At 40.2% G+C, this 13,299-nt stretch overlaps 1 protein-coding gene across 1 annotated transcript; it reads left to right on the forward strand.

The window, feature by feature from the left end:
- The first annotated feature begins 468 nt into the window (after window positions 1-468).
- On the forward strand, window positions 469-11,463 carry LOC311492383 (lymphocyte antigen 6G-like). The gene is made up of 3 exons (XM_084550648.1): window positions 469-784; window positions 1,402-1,509; window positions 11,254-11,463. Exons 1-3 carry the CDS (start codon window positions 730-732, stop codon window positions 11,400-11,402), a joined length of 312 nt encoding a protein of 103 aa, XP_084406774.1. The 5' UTR covers window positions 469-729; the 3' UTR covers window positions 11,403-11,463.
- Window positions 11,464-13,299: the final 1,836 nt, after the last annotated feature.

The following is a 13,299-nucleotide window of genomic DNA, read 5'->3' on the forward strand; positions in this document are numbered from 1 at the left end:
ATCGGTTTCCTGATCGTGTGTGAATGTGTAAATACTTTGTAGAAGACGCTTAATAAAGTTCATTCCATTAACTCGTATTGGTTCGAGGGACAGATCCAATATGGCGGCGACGCTGACGTACGGTCCAGCGCTCAAAGAGGCGTCTATGTAGGCTATATGGGAAAAACGACTCTCAAACCGGAAACCGTCACCACTTGAATGCAGCACACCCTGCATACGTTTGTAAACAAACAACATGGCGGCGGCGGTGGTGTGGGACTTTTTCAAAGTTTCCGAGGATGACATTTCTCTGGCTCTTTGTAATACAGTAAATGTTTAAAGAAAGTGCCACGTGGTGGAAAAATCAGCATCAGCTTTAATACCTCGAACATGAAAAGTCATTTGAAACATTGTACCCATTGGTGAGGCTTGCATAAAAAATCTTCAGGTATGTTGACGGTTATCAGTATCGGTATCGGCCTTTGGAAGCGGAAAGTTATCGGTTATCTGTATCGTTTTTTTAAAAAAGTTATCGTGCATCCCTAGTCAGTACTGTTGTCGCTCTCATGTGATGCATAACACACATCTGTATCTTAGAGGAGCCGTGTACAAGGGTTCAGGAAAAAGGGCGGACCATCTGTCTGAGAAACTCTTTAAATTCAGCTTGAGTCAAACTTTGTTTTGCTTTCTCAGAGACATGTTATAAGCTGCAGGCTTTCCTCTCACAACTGCTCAGTTACTGTTGTCTCCATGGCCACCATGAAGTTTTACGGAGCCCTGATCCTGTTCTTGACTGTGTCCACAGGTAAGAGGAGATGAATTAATGGGCCTTTCTGTGTGGAGTTTGCATGTTCTCCCTGTGTCTGCGTGGGTTCTCTCCGGGTACTCTGGCTTCCTCCCACTGTCCAAAGACATGCTCATTAGGTGAACTGGTGATTCTAAATTGGCCGTAGGTGTGCATGTGAGTGTGAATGGTTGTCCGTCTCTCTCCTTTTGCGTTCTTTTACAAATTAATAGATCTTCAAGGCTGATACAGGAATGATCAGGTCACTGTTGTTGATGATATTTAGGTTTCATTTGCAAGTATACCAATTAAAAACACATTGTTCAATGCCTGAGATCAGATTATTGTAGTTAATGATAAATTGGGCTTCATGAGAAGGGTTTCTTAAAGGTGAATGAGAAGTTGGACAATAAACTTAATTACATCTTATAGGGTTCTTTAAAGAGGGCAGTTCATTTTGACTTTTGTTTTGCTTTTTCTTGCTGAATCTGATTTTACTGAAATCTGTAGCAAGGAACCACGTCCTAGAGTGGAAAACACAACTTTTGAATTTCCAGAACATAAAAGAAAAAGTTAATGTTAACGTTTACCTTCTGTGTGTATAAATTGATGTCTTCAATTGTTTTCTATATATTCAGCATGTGGACTAAGATGCTACAGTTGTGTAGCTTCCAGCTCTTCATCTTGCACCAATGTCTTAACTTGTCCTAATGGATTTGAAAAGTGTATGTCTGTTGAAGCGTTCGGTAAGTTGTTCCTCCACAAGTTTAAAACTGTTCATCAGATACATTTTGAGAGGATATATTGCTGGACTTGTTGCCTGTTGACTTTCATTGTTGCTGAAACTGAGTTTTTTTTTTCTTGTCGTCTGATAGGTATTGTCACTAAGAGCTGTGGAAAAAGTGAGCTATGTATCAGCCCCGCTACTTGCTGTGATACCGATCTGTGTAACAGCGCAATACCAACTGGTCACAGCGACTGGTCTCTCAACGCAATTGACAGAATCTTCTCGACGAGAAGCTCGGGTTCGGGGGAACCTGTCTGCCCTGACGGAACGTTTGCCGCTGGATACATGATGGACTCCTGGGAGAAGTGGAGGGTCGTGTGCCTGGCAATTCTTTCCATCGAGGACATCGAGGATCTTTACATATTCGGAACCATGATAACAGGCTATCTGCTGATTGGATTAGGCATTGCCCTGGTGTATTGGAAAATTTGGAAGACGGTGTCAGCAGTCCAAAGCCCCATGAAGCTGCCCGATATGATTGATGGAGTGAGCAGAGCTGTTAGCGCTCAGACTGTGGTCGTTAACCGCAACATGGAAAACATCTTGGATAGAGCTGTGAGCGCTCAGATCAGCGCACTGACTGTGGTTATAAACCTCAACATGGAAAGCATCTTGGACAGAGCTTTTCGTGCTCAGACCGTGGTCATTAACCGCAACATGGAAAACATCTTGGAGAAACTTTCGGCTTTGCAAAGGCAAATGAATCAATTTGAAGACCAGAATGGACAAACGGAGTAAGTCGTGTCTATTGAATTGCGACTTCTCGCCCTAACCCAAACAATCATAATCTAATCTGCATTCCGGCCCTCAGCAGCACCGGCTTTGGCGAAGGCCGCTGCTGGAACAACCCCCAGGAGATCGCTGCAGTGAGACGCTCTGTCCTATTCCTCCCTCCCTTCCTTCACGGACACCTGTTGATGGTTGACTCCGTCTGGGACCCGATAAGGGACGTCTCCATGGCAACCTGCTGTGTTATCGCGATGACATCCTGCGAACTGAAGCACTGATTGGGAGGCTAGACAAAGCAACTCTCCAGGCTTATGTACACACACACACACCCACGGATACTTACACACATGCACTTATGCAATACACCTCCCTACCCCCCAATCCCACGCCTTTGCGTTGTTGTTTTTTTTTCCACCCCCAAGTGCAACAGGCGGGGTCCGAAGGCGGCGCTGAAGATGGCTGCGGCCGCGGCTGGCTGCCTGTCTGCGCTGGAACACCTCCACACCCCTTTCCCCCCTCCCCCGGTGCAAGTTGTTTTGACAAAATAGAGTTGCAGCAAATGGCAAATGTTCATCTTTGAAACTACCTACAGATATGAAAATTCGTTGGCTAATTACAGGACCCAACGTGATGGAAATAAATAACAACTGAACTTGTAACAGTTTTGTTGCAAAGCACAATCTTACGGTGAAATTAGATCTGGTGTTTGTTAAGACGAAATTACTGTTGTATAAGCATTGCAAGCATCATAGCAGAAAGACTAACAAACATATACCAACAATTAACATTAGCCCTTCATTCATGACATGGATACTGCAATCATACAGACAGAACATAGCATACCTTTGTCTTTAATTTTTTTCCTAAATTGGTCACCTGATGGCTTTGACCTTTTTCTGTCCATCTCTGCGTTTATTTGACACTTGACAATCAACAGATTTCCATCCTCCAACGCTGTCACTCACGACCAGAAGTCAAAACTAAACCAATTCACCTTGGTGACCACATAATCGTTTTCTATTTTTATTTGGCCATTTCATACAATTCATAAATACAAAAACGTGCAGAAAGTATGCCTGTATTTATAATAGTATGAATGAAACGTGCGTTACATATGAAAGTCAAGGTGTGACTGACTTTAGCCCTTTTGTACAGTGGATCCCCCCCGTCCGTTCAATTTGGGAGAGACCCAGAGGTGAACTGTCCCCCCTGCCCCCCTCCGTTTCCCTTTCTCACACACACCTTCTGTGCACGGCACCTTCTCAGCAAGCAGGAGCGCCTGCAGCTGCAGGGGGCGACAATTTGCGAATTCCCCACACAGATATGACAGATAATAGAAAACCATGTAGCGGTGCAGATTTATTTGTTTATTTTTTTCCAAGTGCTTGTGCCGCCCCCCTTGTGTCATGAAAAAATGGGATCGCCCGTGCCTAAAACTGCTACTGCACACTGTAATCCCCCAGAGGAGTGTAGTCTGGGAGCTGCTTTTTTTTCCTCCTCCCCCTCTCCTCGTTTTTTTCCCCTTTTTTTCCCCTTTTCCTCCCCCCACTATTACCTAACACTCATGTCCTGCCGCTGGTATCCTCAGCCATCATCACCATCTTTCTCTGAGGCTCTGGAACAACCTCATCTGAAGAAGATTTTACTTTATTCTTAGTAAATTTGGTCAACCCAGAATGATGACCTATTGTTAAACATGTAAACTCTGCCACAGGCAACATATTGTTGTCTCTTCAATAAAAGCACATTGAGCATTTAATTGTTTCATTCCTTAGATATGCGCATTTCACGTTGATATTTTAGATTACAGCAAAAATATCTTAGCTGCATAATAGTAAATTGTTCCCTCTCAGGACTAAAGAGACTTCTTGATTTTATAACCTACCTGTTTTTACTTTCTGAATAAGGACGGTCACAAATAAAGACTCGCCACAAGACAAACAAAAATGGAAGTTTACAACAATGTGACGTTTCCATAGCAACCACTCTTTCAATTCAGTGTTCAGTAGCATCTGTGCAGCTGAAAATAAAACCCAGATAAAGCAAATATAAAAAACAAAACAGCAAGTATAGTTCATAATCCTTACTATGACCACGCTGAATTTCTTTCTTACCCAACAACATCTCTTATTTATCAGGGATTCATCCAGTTCCCCTGAATGCAGTTTAAGTACCCTACTGCAACTTCCCGAACTTGAGGTTTTGAGACCATTAGACACCAACTGGTTGCAGTGTCATCCTTCTGCTGGTCTGCACATCAACGTTGTTCAAATGTGTTTGTATTCAACATCTGTGAAGGTTCTCAGTCAACCCGGTTAATGGTATATCCAAAAAATGTAACAGAAATGCAGCTGGATTTGTAGAGAAGCCGTTTCACTGCTCGTCTGAGTAACTTCTTCCGTGTGACTCTTGCTTCAGTTTTGAAGAAGCTACTCAGATGAGTGGTGAAACATCTCCAAGAAACTTGTAAAAAAAATAAAAAAAAAAGTTCAGCTGCCTTTCTTTAATGTTTTTGGATATTTGTTTTCAAGCATAATGTGTTGGTGTTGCACAATGGGAAGCTCTCTAGAATTAGCCCTCACTTACTCACTCATCTTCTGTAACCGCTTGTCCTGTGAAGGGTTTGCTGGAGCCTGTCCCAGCTGTCATCAGGTGAGAGGCGGGGTACACCCTGGACAGGTCACCGGTGTATCGTAGGACTAACGCAGAGACACAGACAACCATTCACACTCACATGCAAACCTACAGTCAGTTTAGAATCATCAGTGAACGTAACAAGCATGTCGTGACAAAGAGTAAATAACATCTCCTTTCTCCACGTTTATGATACAGGACTTGTTGTCTGCCATCTGACTTTTTTACTGTAAGTTAAATGCGCCTTTTTGCCTATTAAATCTGTGATTTGAAGAGGCAAACTTAAGATTCCGTTCTTACATAAGTTCACTTTGATAGGTGGCTCCACTTATATCAGATGATCTTCATCAGAGTGTTTGCTTCTTTGTTACAGAACTGTAAATGTTCAGATCCATTCTTCATTCAAGAAATGCCCTAGAAAATTATTAGATCCCTTAAATGTCATCATGTTTATCTTAAACTGCCATTCTTGAAGCAATCATTCAGTTTCACACTGCTCCGTGGTCTCGTGAGCATTTCAAAGTCACTACCACTAGATGGTCACAAGATGGCGCCAAAGTAATAAATAAAAGTCATAATTTGGAAAAGAACGTCTCAAATGTCTTTCTTTTAGACCACAGGTGTCAAATACACAGCCCCTGGGCCAAAAGCGGCCCTCCAGAGGGTCTAATGGAGGCCACGGGAGGAATTTGCAAAGTGCAAAACTTACAATGAAGACATTAACTTCAATTTTTCCAATAAAAGTAACTGCTATTCCAAGTGTTCACACAGATTTAGTTAGAGTTGTGGACATAACACAACACTGAGACCTAGAACTATACAGAAATTGCACTTCTTTTTCTTAATAAATGTCCAGTTGTTCATTACATTACATTTCATTGCACTAAAACAAAGGGAAACATTTGGAGTTGTCGTTAATTATAGATTGATATGTTATTGTGTTACTGGTCTGGTCCACTTGAGATCAAACTGGGCTGTGTGTGGCTAATCTAGAATAAGATTAGTGAAAATGTGAGACTGTGTGGTTAAAAATAAAGCTGTCTGAAGTGCACCGCAACATGCACCGTCTGGCGCACGAAAGAGATATTATCAGCGTGTAGAGGTGGCCTCAAGGTCACTCGTGCTTTTTTATCTTTATTTACAAAGCTGTGAATAAACTTTACAGTCAGGGCCGGCTCTAGACAGCAAGGGGCCAAAGGCAAGACTTTCTTTGGGGACTCTCCTTATGTTAAACTTTTTAAGATTTCTGATCCTGTTAAGAAATTCAAAAAGAGAGACATGAAGAGATACCGAAGGGAACACTGATACTCCACAACTATTTCATTGCAAAGGAAATGATACTCTTCAGATTCTCATTTTCACCTGAGCACCTTCCCCCTTTTTCAAGAGACCAACAGAAGCTCCCTCTTGCAGAGGTTGTTGGGGGAAAAAAGGCATGAGTCACTCCGTCCCAAGACATAATAAACTGCAGGCTTTCCTCTCACCAATACTCCTATCACAGTTTTCGTCTTGTTCTTGATCCTGTTCTCTATTTGTTTATTGTGCATGTGAACAGCGGGGAGAGGCCTCTGAAATGATCAGCTTGCCATGGGTGGTGATATTCAGGTGTCATGGGCGAGTCTACTGAAGGACAACATAAAACTGATAAGGTGCACAGTAAACGTAAAACTATCTCTAGATCTCTTCTCATTTAAAATTCTGTTTGCTTTATAAACCTTTGATACCATTTATCATGTCTTACTCCATCCCCTCTGCAGTTTGATGTCATTTTGCCTTTTCTCTTTCTTAAAAAGGTAAATTGTTGTGATTGTTACTAATTTATTTGTGAAAATGTGTCAAATGATATCAGATATGTAATGTTTGTTAATCTATGTTCTGTATTACTGCCTAGCGTGTTGATTACAGTGCTACCATTGCATATTTGCCCAACCTGAAACCTGCACAAAATCCACAGTTTGTCTTCACTTCTTCAACGATGTATCTCCACTGATGCAAGCGGTAAGTTGTTCTTCCACACCAGGAGTGTTTGTAGCTGTGGATCAGACTGTTTTGAGCTGACACATTGCTTTACTGTTTACTTTTATTGTTGCTAAAGCAGCGGTCCTTCTATCATGTCTTGCAGGCCTCATGATTAAGGCTTTAATGTCATTGTATAACAATACAACGAAATTTCGTTTGGCAGCATCTCTTGTAGCAGCTACATGTCACAGGTAGAGAAGAGAAATAAAGGTAATACACGTAATAAGGGCTGCAGACACAGTGCTACATGTGAAGGCCTCCTGCTGCTGGTATCTTCAGCCATTCTCTGGATGAACCACATTCATAAAACACTGTTACTGGAGAAATATTTCATTCCCAAATCCACTAATCAGAATGTTATGGTATGGACTTTTGAATATTTTTTGTGTTGATCTTGTGTTTCTGGTACCTCTGTTGTAATCCTGGCTTGTAAGCTTTTTCTCTGGTGTTTCTGGTCCTGCTTTACTTCCTATGTTTACCCCCTTTGATTGGTTTCTCCTTGCGTCCTCCACCCTCATTAGTTTCACCTGTGTCTCGTCAACCCCTCTGCCCATGTGTACATACACCAATCAGGCATAACAAACAGGCAGTATTTAGTTAAATAGTACAAAGACTTGTGTGGATTTCCTACTGAAACGAGGTGCACGCTCAGATCCAGAAGCACCTTTATACATCCCAATCAATGTGGAATTGAGCGCACATGTTGTACCTGACCCCTCCCTGTTCACTCCCCCCTTTTAAATGTGCAAATTATATTTAAATTGACCTTGCACCTGAGATTCTCCTCTCTGCACGATCTGAAAATGAAAACATAAGAATGAGTAAGACTGGAAAAAAGAAGAACTTCACAGAAAGCGAACTGGAGATGCTACTCACTGGAGTGGAGATGTGCACAAATGTGCTCTTTGGCAGCTGTCCTCCACGCGCCACAATGTTGGTGAATTGCATTTGCGCATCACATATGATCCGTATATTGATCGAATGAAAATGTTTCCTGTTGACATATACAAATTCATCATGTGATGCTGCTTTTATAGCAATGTGTGTTCAGTGGATAGCTCTGATTACATTCGGAAAACCGTCTCTCGCTGTAAATTGCGCTTTAATGTTGACCTGTTCAGATGCATTGCATAGGAATTTGATATACTTGGCTGACATGCGGATAATCCCGTCCCACTCGGCTTGCATGGTTCTGCTCAGGGTCGACCAGCACAGTTCCGAAAACTAATTGTTTTCACATTTATGACAGTTTCCCAGCATCACCTCCAAGTGCCACCAAAGGATCAACAGCTGATATCGAAAGCGAATTGGAGTTTTTAATTTGCTGATACATCTGAACTTTTCCGTGAACAAGAACGTACAGAACGTTATTGTGCGCACGCACACTTCGTACATGAGGCTCCAGGGGAGGATCAATGGAGGAGTGGTAGGAGAATTAGGGGCCGTCCACACAGAAACGCGTTTTGGTCTAAACGCAGATGTTTTGCATCGTTTTGGCCGATCTTCCACACGAATCCTGTAAACGCATTGCCCTAAAACGCACTTTTCTGAAACTGGGTCCCAGGGTGGAAAAATTCGCAAACGCACCTCTTGCGTTTTCGTGTGGACAGCAAAAACGGAGAAGAGCGTTTCGATGATGTCATCGCCACACCCCTCGAGCAGCCGTCCACCTCTTATATCCCGCGAGACGTCTCATAACAACATCAACAACAATGGCGGACTACATGCTCGTGTTCCTGCTGGAGAAGATATTGAGCCTATTAGGGTTACCAGGGCAAAATATCATTTCTCATTGAGTTTGGTTTCTTCTAAAGCCGATTTGTAAACAGCGCTCAAGCTTTATGCGCATGCTCCGCCTCTTCCTCTCCGTTTTTGGTGAATTTCTGAAACTGAAACAGCGCCACCTATAGGGCTGGAATATGAAGTAGCGTTTTCAGTCTGTTGAAACGGATCCGTGTGGACGCGGATATTCTTGAAACGATGCCAGGGAAAACGGAGAGGGAAAAGATCGTTTTCGTACGTGTGGACATGGCCTTAGACCAGCCACTAGAGGTGTGCGATACCGCTAGATTTGGTATCGATCCGATACCAAGTAAATACAGGGCCAGTATCACCGATACCGATACCGATATCGATACTTTTTAATAATTAAGGTGGATGCACCATCAGTCTAAATCTGAATGAATTTTCATGACATTTTAAATGTTTTTGTGATTTGCCTTTTGGATTATTAATCAGTTAAAATCCAGTACAGAACTTGGGCAAAGTTTATAAGTAAATGGAAAATATTTACTTATAAACTTAATAAAATACTTTATTATCACAATAAAAGTTTTTGTTCAGAAACAACACAAAATGATCACTTAAAAATGTCCATATGCTTATACAAGTTTGTTGTGTTACCACTATATCTTACAGCCTTTTAACAAATAGTACAACTTGCTATCGTTTCATTTTTGGTCCGAAAATATAACCAAACAGCCCTACTCTTTCTCTAGTTGTGTGTAATATGCTGCTGGCCAGGCCTGGCTGGTAGCGGTGGGCGGTGATCGGTCACCTGGCACCGCGGAGTCACGTGATGGTACAACAAACACACGAGGGGGGAGGAGGAGCAAAATGAGTCTGCTCTGCTCTGTGACAGCAGCAGCATTTAGACAAAGTCAGGTCGCCTCTTAATGAAACGAGATAAACTGAAATTTAAGTATCGATCTAACTACATTGGTATCGATCAATCTCGATACCAACGTTGGCATGGATATTATTGATATTTGGATCGATCCGCCCACCACTACCAGCCACCCTCAGCCTGCAGAGAAAAGGAAGAAAGACAAACAGACACAGAACAAGAAGGACAGGAAAAAACACAGCGATAGAAAACCAGGGTTGGGTAGTAATGGATTACAAAAATTACAAAAATCAAATAACTATAATCAGCCCAGATTACAATACAAAAATTGTGTAATCAGATTACAGTTACATTGTTGGGGATTACCTGATTACATTTTATCATGCAAACAATGCAACTTGTTTATGACAGCCTGGGCATGAAAAAATCCTAATATGTTGTAAAAAGAACATGTTCACTTTTGTTCTATGATATGTTTACAGACTTATTTACAGACTTATTTTGAGATTTTGAAAGACATGTTGTGGATATGTTATGAGAAATGTTCAGAAATATGAGAAAAAATAGAAAAATGTTTTAGGAATGTTTTTAGTTGCAAACATTCAGTATGATGTGAGAAAAGAGTTAAACAGGTAGATATGAGGATATGGTCTGAAAAACGGATATGTTCAGAGTAAAGAAAGTACTTAGTAATAAATCTAAAGTTTTTAGTTAATACAGTTTTTAGTTCATTCACAAAGGAATGCTTTCTCAGCTTTACTGAGAACAAAAAGTTTTCTTAGATGTAATGAAATAATAAAGAGAAAAATAAAAAGAGAATTCATTGATCAATTCTGTGACGGTGTCTTTTACTTAAGGTGCATATTTATTGAAGTAATCTAAAAGTAATCAGATTACGTTACATGTTTTTGGTAATCCTACTGATTACGTTACTGATTACAAAAATTGCCATGTAATTTGTAGTCAGTAATGGATTACATTTCAAAGTAATCTGACCCAACCCTGTAGACAACCCTAGCATATCTTAACAATGTCTGCCTCACTTCAACTATGGAATCAACAGGAATGGTCAAGGTCACTGTAGTTGATGATATTTAGGTTTCATTTCTTATCATAGGTTTCATTTCATATTATAGGTTTCATATCTGAGATCAAATTACTCTAGTTAATGATAAATTGGGTTTCATGGGCAAGGTTTAAAAGGTGGCTGAGAAGTTGGACAACAAACTTAATTACATTTTATAGGTTTTTTTAGAGAGCGCAGTTCATTTTGTCTTTTCACTTTTTTTGCTTTTTCTTGCTGAATCTGATTTTACTGAAATTTGCGGAGAGGAACCACGTCCTAGAGTGGAAAACACAACTTCTAAATTCCCAGAACATAAAAAAAATGTAAATGTTAAAATAATGTTAATGATTATCTTTTGTGTGTATAAACTGATGTCTTGATTTATGTTCTGTATTTATATTCAGCATGTGGATTAAGATGGTACAATTGTGTAGGCTCATCCTGCACCAATGTCATAACTTGTCCTGATGGCTTTGACAAGTGTATGTCTGTTGAAGCACTCAGTAAGTTGTTCCTCCACAAGTTTAAAACTGTTCATCAGATACATTTTGAGTGGATATATTGCTGGACTAGTTGCCTGTTGACTTTCATTGTTGCTTAAACTGATTTTTTTTCTTATGGTCTCATAGGTGTTGTCACTAAGAGCTGTGGAAGAAATGAGCTATGTATCAGCCCCATCAACTGCTGTGATACTGATCTGTGTAACGGCGCAATACCAACTGGTTCCAGTGTCATCCTGCTGCTGGTATCCTCAGCCATCGTCACAATCTTTCTCTGAGGCTCTGGAACAACCTCATCTGAAGAAGATTTTACTTTATTCTTTTTTTAGGCAACATATTGATGTCTCCTCAATAAAAGCACAATCATTTATTAAGCATTTAATTGTTTGATTACTTAGATCTGCACATTTCACGTTGATATTTTATATTACAGCAAAAAAATCTTAGCTGCATATAGTTAAATTTTCCCTCTCAGGACTAAAGAGACTCCTTGATTTTGTAACCTACCTGTTTTTGCTTTCTGAATGAGGACGGTCACAACAAAGACTCTCTACAAGACAAAAATAAAAATTTGATTTTCAACCATTAACAACCAAGTACTTTACAACAATGTGACTAGACCAATGGTTCTTTCAATTCAGTGTTTCTTTCATCTTTCTGGAAACCAGAACATTGTTCACTGGGTCAGGATAATGTAGCCTTGGTATTAAACTAACAACAGCAGCCTAGGTCGATATTCAGGTTTCATTTCATATTATAGGTTTCATTTCTGAGATCAAATTACTCTAGTTAATGATAAATTGGGTTTCATGGGCAAGGTCTGAAACGTAACTGAGAAGTTGGACAATAAATTTAATTACATCTTATAAAGAGGGCAGCTCATTTTGACTTTTAAATTTTATTTTCTTTTTCTTGCTGAATCTGATTTTACCAAAATTTGTGGCACGGAACCACGTCCTAGAGTGGAAAACACAACTTCTGAATTTCCAGAATATATATTGATGTCTCTTCAATAAAAGCAATAAAAGCAAAAAAAAAAATAAAAAAAATTATTAAGCATTTAATTGTTTCATTCCTTAGATATGCGCATTTCATGTTGATATTTTAGATTACAGCAAAAATATCTTAGCTGCATATAGTTAATTGTTTCCTCTCAGGACTAAAGAGACTCCTTGATTTTATAACTTACCTGTTTTTACTTTCTGAATGAGTGTAGGGTAGTCTACACCTTTTAAATGTCTCGTTAGGGCACCACCTCCTGTTATCGTAGGAAGAACACGGTTTAAATCAATTTATCAGTCTCAGTTCAATAATTTGCATATCTGAAGGAGTGAATCCTTTACTACAATTTGTACCAGTCATTCTCTGCCGTAAAACAACATCACAAACAACTTCTTAAGTGTGAATAAATATTTATTTAATAAAGTGACAACTATGAATAAATGAGGGACTAATAGAATATAGGAGTGTAATCAAATGAACGAATATAATAAGGTATGAAATAATTTCTGGAGCGATGGTGAGAGATGGAGATGTTTAAGTCCTAAACTAAAGGGAATAGATTTGATATCTACTCTAATCAATCTTCTCTAAAAGATGTTAGTAGGGAGTTTCAAAGTAGTGACACCAACTCTTTGTCTTAAGCGGTAGGAACGATTCAGCCTACTTTTGTAGAGTCTTCTCGGCGTCGGTGATGGCGGAGCGTCGGTGTGACGAGATGATGGCGGAGCGTCGGTGTGACGGTCTGATGCAGGTCTCTCTGGGACCGGTAGACAGGACTTGTTGCTTGGTCTGCAACTCCAACACCCAGCTTTGCTTGAGAGCGCTGTAGGTGTTCAGTCAAAGGCAGATGACACTTGGCAATGTCTTTGTATTTGAAGAAAGAAACTGGATCGTCACGTCTTCTTGATGTCGATGCTATGGCAACAGCTTCTTGATTTCTTGATCCGTCGAAGAGATTGGGTCTTTCTCTGATATCCCAGCTGACTACGCTGGCTAATTTATAAACGATGTTGGTTAGTACTTCGGTTCGTAGAGTATAAAAATGAATAAAGCTAGAAAAATATTTAAGTCACTATAAAAATCGTACGTCGGGGAAAACATCCGACGAGAAACAAACAGAGCTTGAAAAGGACCGTATTGTCAATATTCAAGTTGTTCTTAAAGTTACTAAGT

The sequence above is a fragment of the Chelon labrosus genome (genome assembly GCF_963514085.1).
Source record: "Chelon labrosus genome assembly, chromosome: 9".
Taxonomy (NCBI): Eukaryota; Metazoa; Chordata; class Actinopteri; order Mugiliformes; family Mugilidae; genus Chelon; species Chelon labrosus.

Bases quoted from the DNA above. Each gene is read 5' to 3' on its own strand.
- LOC311492383 (XM_084550648.1), top strand. From the start codon at position 730: ATGGCCACCATGAAGTTTTACGGAGCCCTGATCCTGTTCTTGACTGTG. The intron at 785-1,401 runs GTAAGAGGAGAT...CTATATATTCAG, and splicing joins GTTCTTGACTGTGTCCACAG to CATGTGGACTAAGATGCTAC. The intron at 1,510-11,253 runs GTAAGTTGTTCC...ATGGTCTCATAG, and splicing joins TATGTCTGTTGAAGCGTTCG to GTGTTGTCACTAAGAGCTGT.